Here is a 16876-nt window from a genome sequence, read left to right on the forward strand (position 1 = left end):
TGTGAAATGAGGATACTACTAGCCGCTCCTCTCAGATTTCTGAGAGGATAAAATGAGAGAATGTAAAGGACACCACACCACACAGCCTGTCAAATGCATAATCAATGCTCTGCAAATGGTGACTTCCTGTCCTCGGAATGAGTCACAGGTATGCTTATAAATAAGTAACGGATACTAACGTATCATAACACCAAATGTAACGCCGAGCGTTCTGGCTTATCAACCACACCCATGTGCCTCCAATTTGGAAGTATCACAGATTCACCTGGGGATCTAGTTAAATATAGATTTGCATTCAGCCCAAGATTCTTCATTTCTAGAAGCTTTCAGATGATGCTGGTACAGCTAGTTGGGGACTACACTCTTAGTAGCATGGAATCAGGGCAATGACTTCTGAATACTGAGGTGACTTTGGGAGATTGGGCTAAGTTGTGAACTAGAATTTTACTCTTTTTTTTTTTTTTCTTTTCCTGGCTTAATAAAAATATTGGGGAAATCTGAAGATGCTACAGAAAAAAATTTGAATGAACACATTTAAAAATTTGGGAAGCTCAAATCCATTCTACACACTTTCATTTATTGTCTGGACAGATAAAAGTACAAATAATTCAAACACAACAAGATTATGAAAAAAAAAACATTTACAATACTTTCTCTTGGAAATCATCTAAACTAGCAAGATTAACATGGAGTCATTCATTATAACTAAAGTATACAACTGCCTGGTCCTAAGATTTTTTTTCCTTTTTTTTTCCCCCAAGATTGAACACATTATAGAGAAGAGATTTTGGCATGCCTTTCCCATGAATGCTTAGCAAATGCATCAAAGCTTTGCCAGCAAACTGCGTTCATTCATAGCAGGTGACGTAAAAAGGTTTCCCTGAATGTTGAACGAGTGTTCTCAGAACTGAAATCTGGTGTTTTTTTTTTTCCAAAACTGAAAAGAGGAAAAAAAAACAGAAAAAAAATTTAAAGGAGGAGTCTATGATGCAGCCTTGGTTTTCGTTATCTGTCTACCACTACGACGACTACTACAAAGTTTGCCTTTCAGTGTGAAAACAACAGTCCTGTCTACATGCACTTAGTGGGTTCAGCATGGGAAAAAATGCACAAAATAAGCACAAGTTATAAATAACCATAACGTTTTATTACCATTAAGACTAAACTTGTATTGAAAAGATTTTATATAACAAGACAAGAAAAGCAATAGCAAATTTAACTATCAACTAGATTATGCATAGCGAGTAACTGTTTCTATTACCCAGGGAAGAGCATGAACCCTTGTATTTTGTTTTGTTTTGTTTTTGTTTTAAATATATAACCGTACAAAGCACAAACATACTAAAATGATCAGTGCACTGGACGTGGGAGAGTGCTCCCTCAGTCATTTTGTTCCCTTAGCTCTGTTTTGTTTTCCCCAATCTGAATTACATTAAAATAAAGACCCAGTTTTATTTTTCTACTGTGCAGTAAGAAAAAATATTCACAACGAACATGACAATATATCAAACAATAGTTCTACACAAGTTACCTTGATACCTCTTTAACTGTCACTTAAATATCATAAGAAAACATTTTAAGACATATACAAACAAAACTAGCCAAGTGTTACAACTTATAATAAATTAACCCAAAGAAAAAATAACTTTATATATATATATTTATATTATATATACACATACACACACAACAGAATGACACAATAATATGCTTCTTCCCATAGTTTAAGTAAACAAATAAGTAGTCTAGCCAATCTAGCTATATTTGATCTCGGCCATAGGCATCATCACATCGGCGATTAAATAAATAAGTGTTTCAAGCAACATAAACAGTGTTTCAAATGTACCAACACAGCCCAATTCTATCAGCATGGGCTACAAAGTGAATTTGAAAATTCCTTAATGAATTTAAAGCAAATGTATCTTTTGTTTTCCTCTCCTAAACACATTACATTTAACTATGATACTAAGATATGTAAATAATTTCGTAGCACCTACTGCTCAAACTAAGGAAGTTTTAGATTAAAAGGAAAATTAATCTTTTTAATTTTTGTTCTGCTGACATCCCATACTGATGACTTAAAGAAAAACTGTCTTTCAACTCATCTCCTTGCTTTTGGGTTTTGACTGTGGGGAACTGTGGTACCCTGGGTAGAACGAACACTCCTTTCCCCTAGTAATTAATAATTGTGTTTTTTAATTATTATTACATGCTATGAAAAGATATGAAGATCATCTGTTTATAGCCCATCCTTCAAAAAACAGTCTACTAATCCAGTTTAAAACACACATCTTGATCTCTAAAAAGTTACCAGTGCAGTATGAACGCGACAAAGTTGTCAATTTCCCCTAAATTAGCCAGTCAAAATATTTTTTTCTCAAATCCAGATTCTCTTGTAAAAATTCTTTATATTTTATAAAAATAGATTTTTCTTGAAACCCATTTTCAGCAAAGAGACCACCTCTTTGGCAACAATGTTAATGTTATTAAATTGTTAATGTCATCAGGTATCCCCCTTGCCCCCATCCCCTAACAGAAGACTGTTTTAGTTCACATGATATAAAAGAAAAAAGGAAAAATAAAAAAATTTGCAAAAGTTTTTTTTTTCATTTTTGCAATTTTTATTATTCCTCTTTAATTTGTGTGGGGTTTTTTTTTTTTTTACCAATCTGATTTGATCAACATTTTGACAAAAAAGAAAAATCTTTTTTCTTTCTTTGAATCCCATTACTTTGTAAAAATTGTTTTATTTTTATTTATTTTTTTTTTGTTTTTTGTTTTTCTTCTTCAAATGAGCGAATGGTCATCTTAAAAAGACCCACCTTCAAGGAAGGTAGTAAAGTTAGCTGGCTGGGTAAAAATCCCTGCACATCGCTATCTATGTATATTATATTCAACAACGACAGCTATGAAAGAACATTCAATGCATCAAAGGTATTTTTTTGTTTTTTTTCTTTTTTTTTTTTAAGCATTATAAAATCCTTTCCTGGTACACCTCAGGATAATCCAATGTTTTAATACTTAGGCAACACTGGCTTATAAAGTCCATGGTTGAATATAAGCCTTGAAAAGTTTGTTTCTCTCTCTTTTGTGTATGTGTGTGTGTGCGCGCGTGTGTTTTGTTCGTATATATTTATATATATATTTTAATAAGTAAGGATGGGGAATTCAGGATTTGTGGGCTTTGTTGGTTTTAAAGGAAACTTGCAACACTCTGTCTCCTAGGCGATACCCGTTGAGGCTGGCAATGGCCATGGCTGCCTCGTCGTAGTTGGTCATGGTGACAAAGCCGAATCCCTTGCACTTGTTGGTGTTGAAGTCGCGGATGACCTTGACGTTATTCACTGCGCCAAAGGGGCCAAAGAGCTGCCAGAGGACACTCTCATCAGAATCAGGGGACAGGTTGTAGACGAAGATGCACCAGCCTGTTCCGGTGTGACCAGGGATGTTCATTCCTACTAGGCTTGTCATCCCGTCAATGGTGATTGGGGAGAACCTGGGGGGACAAGCAGAAGGGGGGACTGGTCCAGACATCAGTCTGACCACGGATAACACACAAATGGCACAGACACAGACATGGGGCAGAGGCTGAGTGAGTGTTTGCAGGAGAGTCTTCAGGATTTAAAGACCAAAATGCAAAAACTAATGCCTGCATTTCTTCTGATGGGAATGGCTAGATTGCTAAGGCATGGTCATGCCAAGAGAAAGGCCTAAGTCAATTCCTAAAAACCACAAAAGACTCCCAAGGCTCCCACACAAGGCTCTATCATACTTATACCATGTATATCATGTATATACAAGTAGCCCACCTGGACCACATCTCCAACCCCTCACAATATGTAGTGAGCTCTAGGGGAAAGGGGCTCTATTTCATTCTTTCTGTTGCTCTATTTATTAAGTGAAGTACACATGGGAATCTCATAGACACAGTGATACATAGAAAACACTCAATAAATACTGACTGAATAAGTGAATAATTGGTTGATGTCAATACTTAGGAAATTTTACTTTTATTTTCTTAGGCAGCTTAGCAGATGGCCCGACTGTTCAAGTCTATCATCTTTTACAGTCCCTCAACTCATGGGTGTCAAAGATCTCTTGGTATTATTGAGGATGGGGATATGTGAGATTGAACAGACCTGTCTTATTGTTAATCAGATGAGTGGCTCATGTTTCATGTAACATTTATTCCCTCCCCCCCCACCAAACTCAAGCAATAATAATAAAGCTGCATTACTCCTTGATACTATATTATCTGAGATTTTAGGTGGTTTGCGCATTTACGTTTCTTGAATCAATGTACACTACAAAAGTAGAAAACTGTTATTTGCTCCATTACAACTACTTTTGTGCTGGGTTTAAAAAAAATCTTCTTAGTTTTTGTGTAATCTTGAAAAGCAAAAAAAAAAACAAAAAAAAAAACACACACAAAAAACACCCTTTAGATTCTATTCACTGTCAGATAAAATAAATCCATGTATGATTCAAATGAAACAATTAGGTTATCCATGCCTAAAACAATATTTGTTAACATTTGTTTTATACCATACTTATACATATACAGGGATTTTGATCCTATACACTGATTAGTAGCATGCTTTTCATTTGGTTGGATTTGTTTGTTTCTTTTTCAGCAGAGGTGTTGGGGGAGACAGGAGAAGAAAACTAGTTAAGACTATGGAGTTGAGGGTGAACTAGAACAGCGTTTGAAAACAAAAAATTCTTGAATAATTGAAAGTGCTATTACAGAATAGTTCTGGGGCTGAACAATGGTACAGTAAAAAACGTGACTCTCTGTGAGGGTAACCCATGCAGGAAGGTTCCGGGTTTGCATCCAAAGACCTCCCTGAGTATGCTGAGCATGCAGGTATTTATGATCTGGGGCTAGCTGAGGCTGGGGTGGATTAAAGTATTAAGACCTGCATGGAGGTTGCCTCACTGTCTTTCGTGCTCATGGGAGAAAAAACAAAAACAAAAACACCTAAAAATACAAACTGCAAAGAATAGTTCTGTATCTAATTAGAATTTAAATAATCAAATGGTTCTGAAGATATGCTAAATATAACAAGAACTCAATAGACATTATTTTTACTTATTTATTAAGTCAATCTTCCCTCTTGTTTAAAAACAAACAAGGGGTGGCCTTGTGGCCTAATGGTTAAGGGAGTTGGATTCCACATGGCCAATCATGGTTTGAATCCTGACCTTAGCAGCTTGAAAAACATGCTGGGTCTGTGTATGTGCATGTCCCAGATCCTGACAGGATGTAGAATAGAAGGAGAAGGGATTGTGGTATGACGATGTCCCATTGGGGGGTGCTTTCTCTGTCTCCCTCTCCTTCTCTGACTCTCTGGTGAATGTACCTGTCTTCTGGCAATTAAAACAAACAAACAAATGAACAATAAGAACAAAAAATAAGACAAAACCAAAAAACATGGTATATGTTCTTAGAGGGGGTAAATCTACATTTAATTGTTATTTATATTATTATTTTTTTGGAGAGGGTTCCTCACTTTCTGTCTCTCTGTCTCTCTCTGTCTTTCTGGTGAGCACACTCGGCCCATAGCAGAAACCTCTCCAAAAAAAAAAAAAAAAAAAAAAGAGCACCTCCAAAAAAAAAAAAAAAAAAAGAGAGAGAATGCTGCTATCAACTAGTAATGTCTACTCTGGGTAGGGCTGTGGAGGTGGTAGCACCACACATGCTATAGCTGTGTCTTTTCCAGTCTCACCTACATTATAAGTAAGCATCACTCTGTCATAACATTTGGCACTACCTTACTAAAGTCAGGGGAGACAAAGGAATGGGACAGAGTTAGGAAAGATAAAATGCCTGTGAATAGATTATCAGTACACTAGATATGTGGAGGCAATTCATAGTTATCCTCATTGGTGCCGGGACTGAGGTTCGAGAGGCTGGTGCTCTGACAGTGCAGTCTACAGTCAAGTTACTTCCTCCACTGTGCGCCAGTTTCCAGAGACACAGTACTTACCATGCATGGCCAAGTGGTGAACGAACTGCCTAGCATGGGAGTGTAAGGCAGACTGCTAAAAACAATTGACTGTAGGAAGGGGAATTAAAGTGTGCAGCTCTACTGAGCAAGATGATGAAGACGCCACCTCCCTAGCAGTGCAGTGAAGCTTATCAAAAGTACATATGGGAATCTCATGCACACAGTGACGTAGCACACCCAACTTCCCGAGATTCAGATTTCAGATTGGATCTGGTGCCTGCATCCAGAGAGTCCCCAAAGCCTTGGCTATATTTGTGCCCCCAACCCCACAAAAGGCTTTAAATAAAAGAAACAGCAAGTTTTACATACACATACATATATAACCAAGGGAGGATTTATAATAACTGTTAAAACCTGGAACAAAAGAAACCCTGGCTGAGGTGCACACAGATACACTTCATTCTCAAGATGTGCTCTGAAATGCACACTGGGGGACATCGGGGGTGGGGTGGGGAGGGTGTCAGATAGTCATTCATGCATTTATTCATGCTTTGGCCAAGGCTGGTAGTCCAAAATCTAATTTTTCTACTGGAAATCATAAGATTGTCAGCCATGATTAGCAGAATGTTCTAATTTTGATTTGCTGGAATCTGCCCTCTTAACTGAATCTTGGCATTGCTAATGCAAAACAGTTGCTCTGTAAGTGTGTAAAACCAGCCAGCAGAGTCAGAGCCTTTCCCCTAAGGGAAACCAGAGGACCAGATTATCAAGGGCTTGGTAGCTGTGGCACCTGAACCATAGGAGAAGCCCACCTGCAAATTAAAGAAAAAGTGAAACACACAAATACATTTTGTGTGCCCTAAAAGAAACAAAATCAACTGAGGTCTGAAAATAAAATTAAGAATTTGACATGCTGGTGGAAGAAAAAGGAAGAATTAAAAAAAAATGTAAAGTTAGTGAATTAAAAAAAAAAAATTCTAGCCCCAGTCTGTGCCAACACGGACATCTGGCAATCTGCGGAGTTTTAATTACCTCTTTACGCCATAGGCCATATTAAGCAAATTGTCCAGCCTGCAAAGAGAAGGAGGGTCTCTGGGTTAATGCCTCACAGATGGCAAGATCGCTCAATGGAACTATTAATAAGAATGCTCCATTTTCAAAGAAGAAAAGCTCAACAACTTTCCCCACTGCTTAGGAGTCTATCCACCGGTAGTTTCCCCCTTTCCTGCCTCCAACTGCAAGTAATTTATGTTCAGGTCAATGCTGGAGTTTTCAAAGCAAGTGTCTAATGAATCTCCCTTTCTTCCAAGGTCTGAATTAATCCCACTCTCCCCACCTCTCAGAACATTTGTGTGCATTTTATTTTATATTGTGTGTGAAATTGTTAAAAGGGGGAAGCTTCTTCAATTGTTCACCTTTTACTATAATTAAACCTGAGAATAAAGGTCTCTATTCCAGATTAACAGTTCACATGCACACACTGTGTATCAGAACAGATCTTTTCTGTTAGCCTACCTACATTAACTAAATATTCGTACCACACACATTTTGGAGGGATGGGGAAGGCTTGGGGTTAAGATTTTTTAAAATTAGCTTAGTATTTACAGCCCAAATGCACCTCCCGGCAAACTGCCATTGTGTTATAATCTTCCTCACGTTCAGTACCTTACTTGGGTACAAGCTATTCACACCATGGGGCAGTAGTAACCATAGTTTCCACCATTAGAAGCCTGCTGGAGAGGCTTTTTACATAAATACTGCATGTGCTTTCACACAAAATAAAAATTAGATGACTTAGACTCTTCATGAAATCATTAACCATTTCAAATTCACAGGGCATGGGAGGACACTGAAGAGGCTGATTTTTCTTTACACTCAGGCCAGATGGGCCATACTATCTTAGATAGAAGGAACTGCTATTTTCCCATGTGACGTTTGACAAGGGGTAAAACCTTTCCATTAATGTGAAATTGGGATGTGGGTGGAATAAATAATTGTTTTGAATCTATTATAGATAGGTCAAAAATATTATTTAATTCTATACAATAGAGGAGGGTCAAGGTCATACTGCCTTCACAAGAGAAATCCACATTTGCAGAATGTGCCAGGAGCTTCCTGGGGGCTGGGTGCACTACTTCTACTAGGGAAACATCTACAAAGTGCAGACAAAATCTTCTTCCTTGTCTTCCTCGAGTCTGCTGACTTAGTGAAAGGTCAACACAAGAGAGTCTGCCTTTTTTTTTGAAGAGACTTTCACTGTAGGGCACGTGCGCTCGCCAGACAGACAGAGAGAGACATAGAGACAGAAAGCGAGAAATCACCCCCCAGGGGGGATGGTCGCGCCGCAATCCCTTCTCCTCCATTCTCCTCTCGGGATCTTGGGCACGCACGCACACGCGCCCGGCGTGAGTTTTAAGCCACCGGGTCCGGGACACGAACCGTGGTCGACTACGTGGGAGTCCAGCAACATAGCCATTACGCTAACTGCTGGTTCCCAAGTCTGCCTTTTTGAACCTAAGAGAATTACCTGCCCAGGGAAAAGAGGACAGAAAAAACCACCCCCTCTGCCAATGATCTACCTCCTGGTTTCCTTTATTAAAAGCCACTCTAATTTTAAGTCTAAGTTGCTCCGTGTGGTCACTTATCTGTGATTAACTCTTGTTGAAACTGAACCTTCTTGTTTAGTTAAATGTAGAAATTTCTTTCACCAAAAATTCTGAAGTTTAATCACAGAGTCATAGTGGTAAGTTGGAAGGGGGCATACAAAAGCATCCAACCCAATTGCCTCATTTTACAGGAGTAGAAACTGAGGCTCTTATCCTTCAGGGCCACGGGTTTCCCTGGCCCTTGTCTAGTTCTGTACCCCTATAGCAAGGCTCCTTCTTCTGTGGGCATGCCTACCTGAACCTCTGAGCCTGGTGGTGAAGTGGGCCAGGGTAGCGCCGGTTGGGGGACTGGTAGAGCTGTGAGAGCAGGGCCTGGCTGGACTTCTGGCTAGGGTTGTTGGCAAACTTCACAGTAATCGGTTCCGTAGCACCACTGGGCTTCTGGCCATTCAGCCCTTTGATGGCTTCTTCTGCCTCAATCCTCTTATCGAAGCGGATGAATCCCACCCCTCTAGATACTCCTGGAGAAAGAGAAAGAGCTTTTGTAAAGAGTGAATAAACCAAACTGGTAAACATCTCTGAGAAGAGATGGGCTAGGCCCACGGACATTCTATGGGACTCAGCCCACTGTGGGGCTGGGGCTGAGCCTGGCTCCCTGAATCTCTCCCCTTCAAAATGCATCTGCCTGCCTTTCTACCATTACAATCTTGGAAAGATGCCTGCCTCCCCCCGCCCCCCCCCGGGAGCACAGGGATCTGTGGCATCTGTCCTCTCCAGCCCTGTCTACCACCCTGCTCAGTCCTCACCTCCTTTGATTGGTGTAATGTATCTCCTACTGTCCAGTCACTGTCCAGTCTCTAGTCCTTCAGTGTGTCCTCCATACTTAGCATCTCAGTAATGTATTTGAGAAGCAAACTCTGCATACACTACACCCTTCAAAAACTCCTATATACCTCTTTTGTACCTTTTGAAGTTTGTACCTTGGACATGGGTACCTATTCCTCATTTCAAAACAGAATAACAACAAAAACTCATAAAATACCCTTCCAGGGTTCCACGCTGCGTGCAGAGATCTTGGCACAGCATTCAGTGACCCTGACAATTTGGTCTCAGATACCCTACTGCACGTCACATTAGCCACCCTACACTCCTTCATGTCCCTTAACAGGCTGCATTCTTCCTCACCTCCATGCCCTGGGATATGCTGTCCTCTCTACCTAGCACGTGCAATCCTCCTTTTTGCTAGATGACTTTGAGTCATTTTTCAAGTCCTTGTAATGCTTCCTCTTCAATGGTGCTTTTCCAATAATCCCTGCCAAGCACAGCATGTACACTCCTGAGCCCTCGTGGGGCACTGGACAGTCCCTAATTGGTTCTTGCCTCATTGAAGTCCTATATGGGAGGGGGCTATGCCTCTTTCATCCTTGGTCCCTGGTGTTTCTCTGCACAGAGTCTGGAGCAGAGCCAACTTCAGCGAGAATCTGTCACATGAATCAAATGGTAAACGTGTTAACCTATCTTGGGGGTGAGTTCTAAATTGATATAAGATGGGGGAAGGTGAAAACACCTTGTCATTAAAAATGCAACCCAGAGGCCAGCAGGTGGCATGGACTCCGAGATGGCTGACCACATTTCAAGTCTCAGACCTGGCAGCTTGAAAACCATGCATGGTGTATATGAGTGCCCAAAATCTTGAGAGGAGAATGGAAGAGAAAGGATTGTAGCATGGTTGTCCCCCTGCAGAATGATTTCTAACTTTCCCTCTCTCTGTCTCTGTTCTCTCCAGTAAGCACTGCTCCCTATGGGGGGGGGGGAATGTAACCTGGGTATCTTACATTCCTTACTGCAAGATGGTGGTTGCCTTCCTTTATCATGGATAAAGAACCCCAATAGCAGATCCTGGAGTTCATACCTGTGTATTGCACTAGTTAGCTGATGGGAATTCAGATCCTCCACTTCAGACCTGCTTCCTCATATGTGAAATGAGGTAGCTTGAGGTTCTCTCTAAATCTATACTGCTATGATCTGGAGCTGGAACTATACATACAGGTTCCTTTCCATGTAAAAGTAATGTTACTTGTTGAGGACTGAAAGAGACTTTGAAGGTCATACCGTCCCACTCTCAACCTGATGCCTGAATTCTGTCTACAACCCTGCCAAGTAGTTTAGCTGCTGCTGGAACAAGTCCCATGATGGAGAACTCCTACCTCCCAAGATGGCCCATTTTAAAACTGGGCAGTTGACTGATAAAAAGTATTTTTCCCATGTCAAAAATCTGTCTATTCATGACCTATATCCTCTACCTTAAGCAACTCTTAGCTTTCTCCTCCTACAGGTAATAGGGACTGACTGATGACAGTAAGACACAAGGAAAGAAATTACAAGACACTTAACCTGTGACTTGATCGACCAGGATTCGTGAGGTGATGATACGGCCATATTGCGAGAAAAGCTGCTCCAGTTCCTTCTGGGTCATGGTTTTGGGAAGGCCGCTAACGTAGAGGTTAGCATCCCTGATTGAGGCAGAGCTCGGACGGGCATATGAGACCTAGGAAAAGGCAAGAGGAGCTCAATCCATTACAGGCAGTCACCCTCAGAGTAGAGACTGAGTCAGCCACCAAGACGACAGCCCCTCATCTATTGTTACAACTCATGGTGTCAGTTTAAATCACTCGGTGGTTCAGATTTTAAGCTACTTTTGCAATAGTAATGAAACCAGGAGAACAGCAAGAGAGGAACAAAGGAGAGTTGACGATAACTTAAAACAAATGCACAGATGAGGGTCTCTAAGTGCAGAACAAAATAGCTACTGTATGGCAGCTGTTAAATGCAGAACTACCCACGCATGGAGTTCTGAAGATTTACCTCCTGAATGTGGGTGTATAGATGATTTACTGTATCCAACACATAATAATCTTTGAATAAACCAAAAAAAAAAAAACCCATGAAATTCTCTCTCTGCACATTTCTCTCCTTGCCATCCTCCCTACCTTCATCTCCTTCTTACTGAACACATAAAAGCTATCTATAAGATTTTCTTTATGTCCCATCCTTTGTGTTGCTCCAATCTGTTCCCACAAGGTCTGCTCTCGCTGAATGACAAAGTGCTGCTGAAATCGGGCTGAATGAACATCTGCTTGTGAAACTAGATATGTGACCTTGTCGTCACATCTGCAAGGACCAGTTGCCTCTAACTTTGAAGCAGGACAGATGAAACCACAATAAACAAAATGGGGGCACGGTGGAAAGGAAGGAGGGGAAGGGCAGTGGGAGAGAGAAGAGAGCCTCACCGATGGTTATAATAAGTTCAACTTTGTAAAATTGTCCTCCCAGATCTCTCAGCTGCTTTTTTTTCCCCCAAAAAGCTAACACAGAAGTGTAAACAGATCTGAAATTCCATCTGCAAGAAGCCAAATCTGTAGCAGTACACATAAGCAAAGCAAACCCCAGCAGTCATTAATTTTAGACTTTCATTTACTTATTTATTTATTTTTTAAGAAAACAACATCAGACATTTGAAATATAATTTACAGCTAGTCTAACAAAAGCACTTTCCTGCTAAAGCTATTTCTGGGGCAGTTATGGCTCAGAATAGATGATGAAAACAGTCATTTCAGAGCACATCTGACAGTGTTGGACAGGAAGGGACCTATATGGCTTAGAATTTTTCAGTTGGGAGTTTTATTTAATCTATACAACCGATTCAAAAGACCTGTAAGGCTGCAGGAGTGTGTGTGCACACGCATGCAAAAGTGTGCAAAGGCATTGCACATGTCCATCTGGACCTTCATCATTAACGATTATGCCTCCAGCCACAAAATGGACCTTCAGAGGAGAGCATGGGTCTAGCAAAGGGGATGAAAGCTGAACAGACCCTTTACTCATGGTTCTCTATTCCTTTCTGTGACAGAGATGCCAGGTCCCTTTACGGGTTCCATACCTAAAAATAGATGTTGACTCAACAGATAAAATGATGTGAGTGACTAATCTGCCTCCCTGGCCTCCTCCTGTTGATGGAGCAAGGCAGCTGCCTACAGTGTCCGTATCTTCTAGAAAGTCATGGGCGGACTGGGAGACTTTGTAGCTCCTTCCCAGGAAATGGCTGAGAAGCATAAGGGCTTTTATGTGGAGGGTCTCTGTGCATTTGAAGCACAGAGACCTAGAGGACCAAGAACCCCACGTAACTACCTGGGCAGAGTTTCAATCCATACAAGGTCCTCCCACCCCTGTCCTTCCAGGGATGAAGTCTTTCAGGTTATAATGTAGAAGAACTATGTTTCAGGCAGGAAGGAGTGAGAGAGAAAGGAAGGAAAACATCACAATGGTAATAAGAGTCACCTGTTTCACCCCTGCTGATTACTGACAAATTAATTATCTTAATGATATTTGTGCTCCCCTCATCTCTATATCTTTGCTCATGGGGAACATTTTCCCACCCACTTCCTTAGGTTCAAACCCTACTCCTCTTCAGGGCTCAGTCAAAATGCCACTCTCTCTATACAGCCTTTTCTGATTTCACCTCCTCCTAAAAATCTCCCTGATAATACTCTCAATGGACCACGATATTTAACTCTTTCTGACTTTAATTCACCTTTTCATCTAGTCTGATAATCTCCTTGAGGTCATGGGTCATGCTTTTCTCATATTCATCTTTGTGGCTCTAGTTCTCAGCACAGAGCCTGATACCCACAGGGTGCTCAACCCCTACTGGAAAAGTGAATGAACAGCTTATGATGAATGACACTGGCACCTATTAGAGTTCTTTGGGGTTCACTACAGCTTAGTTCCTCCACTAAATTGGATCACTGAGGGTCAAACACCCAGATTGTTTCCCTACTAAGTTAAGAAGTAAGGGACAGGTTTCCCATTTTTCAGTGTCTGAAGTAGAAAGGATCAAAAGAAGATAGTTCTAGGACTAGATATTACATAGGAGCCTTCTCTCTGCAAACATTCCCCAAGGATCTACTATGACCCAGGCACAGTCCTGAGAGCTAGGATGTGGCAAGGATAAGGCAGGCTCTCTGATACCAAAGGACCTTCAAGTCTAACAGGGAAAACAGACAACAAACAAGAAGTACTCAACAAATATGAGTTGAATGTAAGGATGGATGAGTAAATATATCTACCAATTACCACAATGCCACAAAATGTGTGCTAGACCAGTGCTAGGTATAGGTGTGAGTGAAACACAGACAAGGGGGAGACTAACAAAGGGTTAAAAGGGCCAATGAGTTGACAGAACTGAGGTGAGACTGTGGTGACACAGGTGGTGGTGGGGTCAGGTGGCTTGATAATAAATAGCCTTTCTCTGTTGTGAGGTGATGAAGATCAAAGACTTAGTACAGAGCCTGGAACCCAATGAGTGTACAATGGAGAACAAAATGACCTTGAGTTCCATTGGTTTTAGGCAGCCAGAGTTGGGGTACATAGGACAACATGCTGGGGAAAGCAGCTGGCATTGAAAAGTCATATAACCACTTTCTCTGAAGGTGATTCTCTCAGGCACAATCTCAACCAGGAAGAATTACTGAAACAGATCCCCAGAGACAGACCTCAGCCAGAGAATGGAGACATATCCCAAAGGTGTAGAGCACTTTGATCATTCTCTAACAACCCTAATTCCTGCTTCATTTTTCTGCTCTGTTTGGAATCTTAAGTCATTATTTTCTTAATAACTAGTCTAGGAAACCTGTAGGAGCAGGAGTGGTCAAAAAAAATCACAAGAAAAGGATCTTGTCACATTTAACATCTAAATGCTTATTCACTATCTAAAATTTTTTATCTCTTCAAACATTTACCAAATTTTAATTGAATAATTACAGGTGTTATGCCCTTTGTTGGGCTGAAACATTAAAAAATTTTTGTCAACTTTCAACTTTCAGAGGGTCAGGCATTGCTGGTATGTTAAGTGCCCTGGGCTAGTGGCTTAGAGCCCAGATCTTCCAACACTGAAGCCAGTGCCCTAGAGAACCCTCCCTGCCTCAGACCATCAGCATCCTGCTCACTTCATTCATCCAGAATCCCTGAAGACAAAAGTGGCATTTCTAGGCCAGCCCTGATCTTGTTCTGGAGCTCAAAAAGAAATGGGAGTGAAGAGGCTACTCTTCTCTCTGAGTAAGGATACTCCAAACGTAGGTGACCCTGAAAGGCTGAGTTTACAGATGATCTTGACAGAAGCTTTGCAATATCTCCAAACCCCTCACCTCTCTTCATCTCTGCAGGCTTACAATATCCCCACCCTCTGCAAGAATGACAGGACAGAAACAAACTTAGCAACTTTTGCTGTGTGACCTTGGGCAGGTAATTTGATCTTCATAGGTCTCAACTTCTTTAGCACTAAAAAGGGGGACAATTATCCTTTGATGGGTTATTGTAAATAACTGAGATATTTAATGTGTCTAGCATATACCCAGAACTTAGTAGATACTCAGGAAATATGATTACATGATGAGTCATATGGGCTTTTGTGTACCAGCCTGGGAATTTTTCCTCCTTTGGGACATACTCTCCAATTTTATCAAACAAGCAAATATCTGGAACACTACCAGGGAGTGTCTGTAGAGGCAATGTCCTCTTCTGTTGCCCTTGCAAGGTCTAGACCATCTTTTACTACTTAACTGTCATAAGCTGTCTCTAACACATTCCCAAAGATCCACTGCTTCACATGCACAAAATACTTTCCATTTTCTTGAATGACTTCTCAATAATGCTCTCAGCAATTCTCAACAAGGTGGGCAGGGTGGGCATTATCATCATCATAGATGGGGCAGCAGGTTCAGGATGGCAGCTGCCTCTTCCTACATGGCACCCACAGGTTCCATTACCTGTTCATATCTAGGACATGGCCTGGGGAATAATTTTTCTTAAATCATGCAGCAATTCCTAGTCTCTTGGCTGACCCACCATAATGCAAAGTGGAGAGGACATGGAAAACATGAGAATAACACGATCTTGTATGTGCTGAGGAGAATACAATGAGAAAAAAAGTCCTATTTCTCAGCCCTGGAAAAGTGCTCCTTGAAGAAAGCACTGGCATTAAAAGATGAGAGGTCATTCATTGTGCCCCATCCTGAACACCTCTGTGCAAGGCCCTGGGAAAGGTGCTGGGAGTATCCCTGTTTCCAGGACCCACAGTATGGTAAGGGAAGTGAGCAAACAAGCAGAGGCTGTTCCTGATAGGGAAACTCAATGTCCACTCCTGATGTTTTCTTCTATGGGAAGGGAGTCCCTGGAAGAATAGTCTAGGTCTCTGTCTATCCTTTTCCCCATTCTTCTCCAGAAGAGGTGGAATAAGGACTCTGAATGGAGGTTTCAGTAAAAAAAAAAAAAATGGACATAATGAGGCTCAGACACTACCTTCTCTCTCCCTTCTGGGTGACTGATGCCAGTTGGAGGGCCACAGTCTATTTCAGGCGCCATGATCTCTGTAGGGCCTATTCTCATAATGGGAGGCCCATGGGGTCCAGAGAATCTGTAACAGGGTGTGTTGGCCTGTCGAAGTGTAAGGTTTAGTCTTAGGAAGCCCATTGTGTCCATGTAGCCTATCCAGGCCTAAATGAATAATAAAGATGACTTTAGGATTCCATATAATTTTTTCTTTTGTTTTTCCTCTCAGTCAGTTTAGAACTTGGATGTTGAAAATAGAAATATTATTGTTGGGCCCCTTCAGGTTATGATAATGGCATGACTTCTATCACTGACTGGATGTCTTCATAGCTAGGCATTCTAGTCACAAAACTGCTAATCTCTATAACCATGGTTCATGGTAAGTGGAGATAAAGGTGACAAAAAGTGACATTGGAAATTTCAGCAGAAAATATTATCTCTGAAATCTGTTTCTTAAAATCCTGGTGGCTACATGTTGCCTCTGAAGTTCAGAGCATGGGCCAGCTCCATAGTGCCATGGTTAAACACTGCAGAGAGGAAGCTGGATCCCACATGGCCAATCAGGGTTCAAGTCCTAGCCTAGGCTGTTTGTAAAACATGCCTGGCACATGTGTGCATGTCCAGAATTCTGATGAGATAGAGAACTGAAGGAAAAAGGACTGCAGTGTGACCAGGCACCACGGCAAAGGATGCTTTCTCTTCCTCCCTTCCTCCCTCCCTCCCTCTTGAGTGTATGCATGCACCCTCTGGAAAAGAAAATTTAGGAGAGGATCCAAGATACCTGGTCATTTACCTTATATATTTCAAAGGATATGAAACATACTACCTCATGAGGAATCCACCACCCCTTGCTATTACTGATTGTTGCAAAGATCTTCCTTCTACTGAGTTCAAATCTTTTCCACCTGTAGTTTTCATACTTTTCCTCTTTCC

At 41.1% G+C, this 16876-nt stretch overlaps 1 protein-coding gene across 9 annotated transcripts in view; it reads right to left on the bottom strand.

Moving 5' to 3' along the window:
- Positions 1 to 2730: 2730 nt before the first annotated feature.
- ELAVL4 (ELAV like RNA binding protein 4) overlaps positions 2731 to 16876 on the bottom strand; it is a 204161-nt gene continuing 190015 nt past the window's right edge. For 6 of the 9 annotated variants that reach the window (XM_006147259.3, XM_006147262.2, XM_014587361.1 and 3 more), the window contains 4 exons: positions 10952 to 11105; positions 8853 to 9078; positions 6984 to 7022; positions 2731 to 3538 (listed from right to left, as the gene is read on the bottom strand). In XM_006147259.3, the coding sequence (XP_006147321.1) occupies positions 3169 to 3538; positions 6984 to 7022; positions 8853 to 9078; positions 10952 to 11105 (789 nt within the window). In that variant the 3' untranslated portion in view covers positions 2731 to 3168. The remainder of the gene's footprint in view (positions 3539 to 6983; positions 7023 to 8852; positions 9079 to 10951; positions 11106 to 16876) is intronic. The other 3 variants (XM_006147264.2, XM_006147258.1, XM_006147260.2) reach the window with 2 other exon arrangements.

This window comes from Tupaia chinensis, unplaced genomic scaffold (genome assembly GCF_000334495.1).
Source record: "Tupaia chinensis unplaced genomic scaffold, TupChi_1.0 Scaffold000207_1, whole genome shotgun sequence".
In the NCBI taxonomy this organism is placed as follows: domain Eukaryota; kingdom Metazoa; phylum Chordata; class Mammalia; order Scandentia; family Tupaiidae; genus Tupaia; species Tupaia belangeri.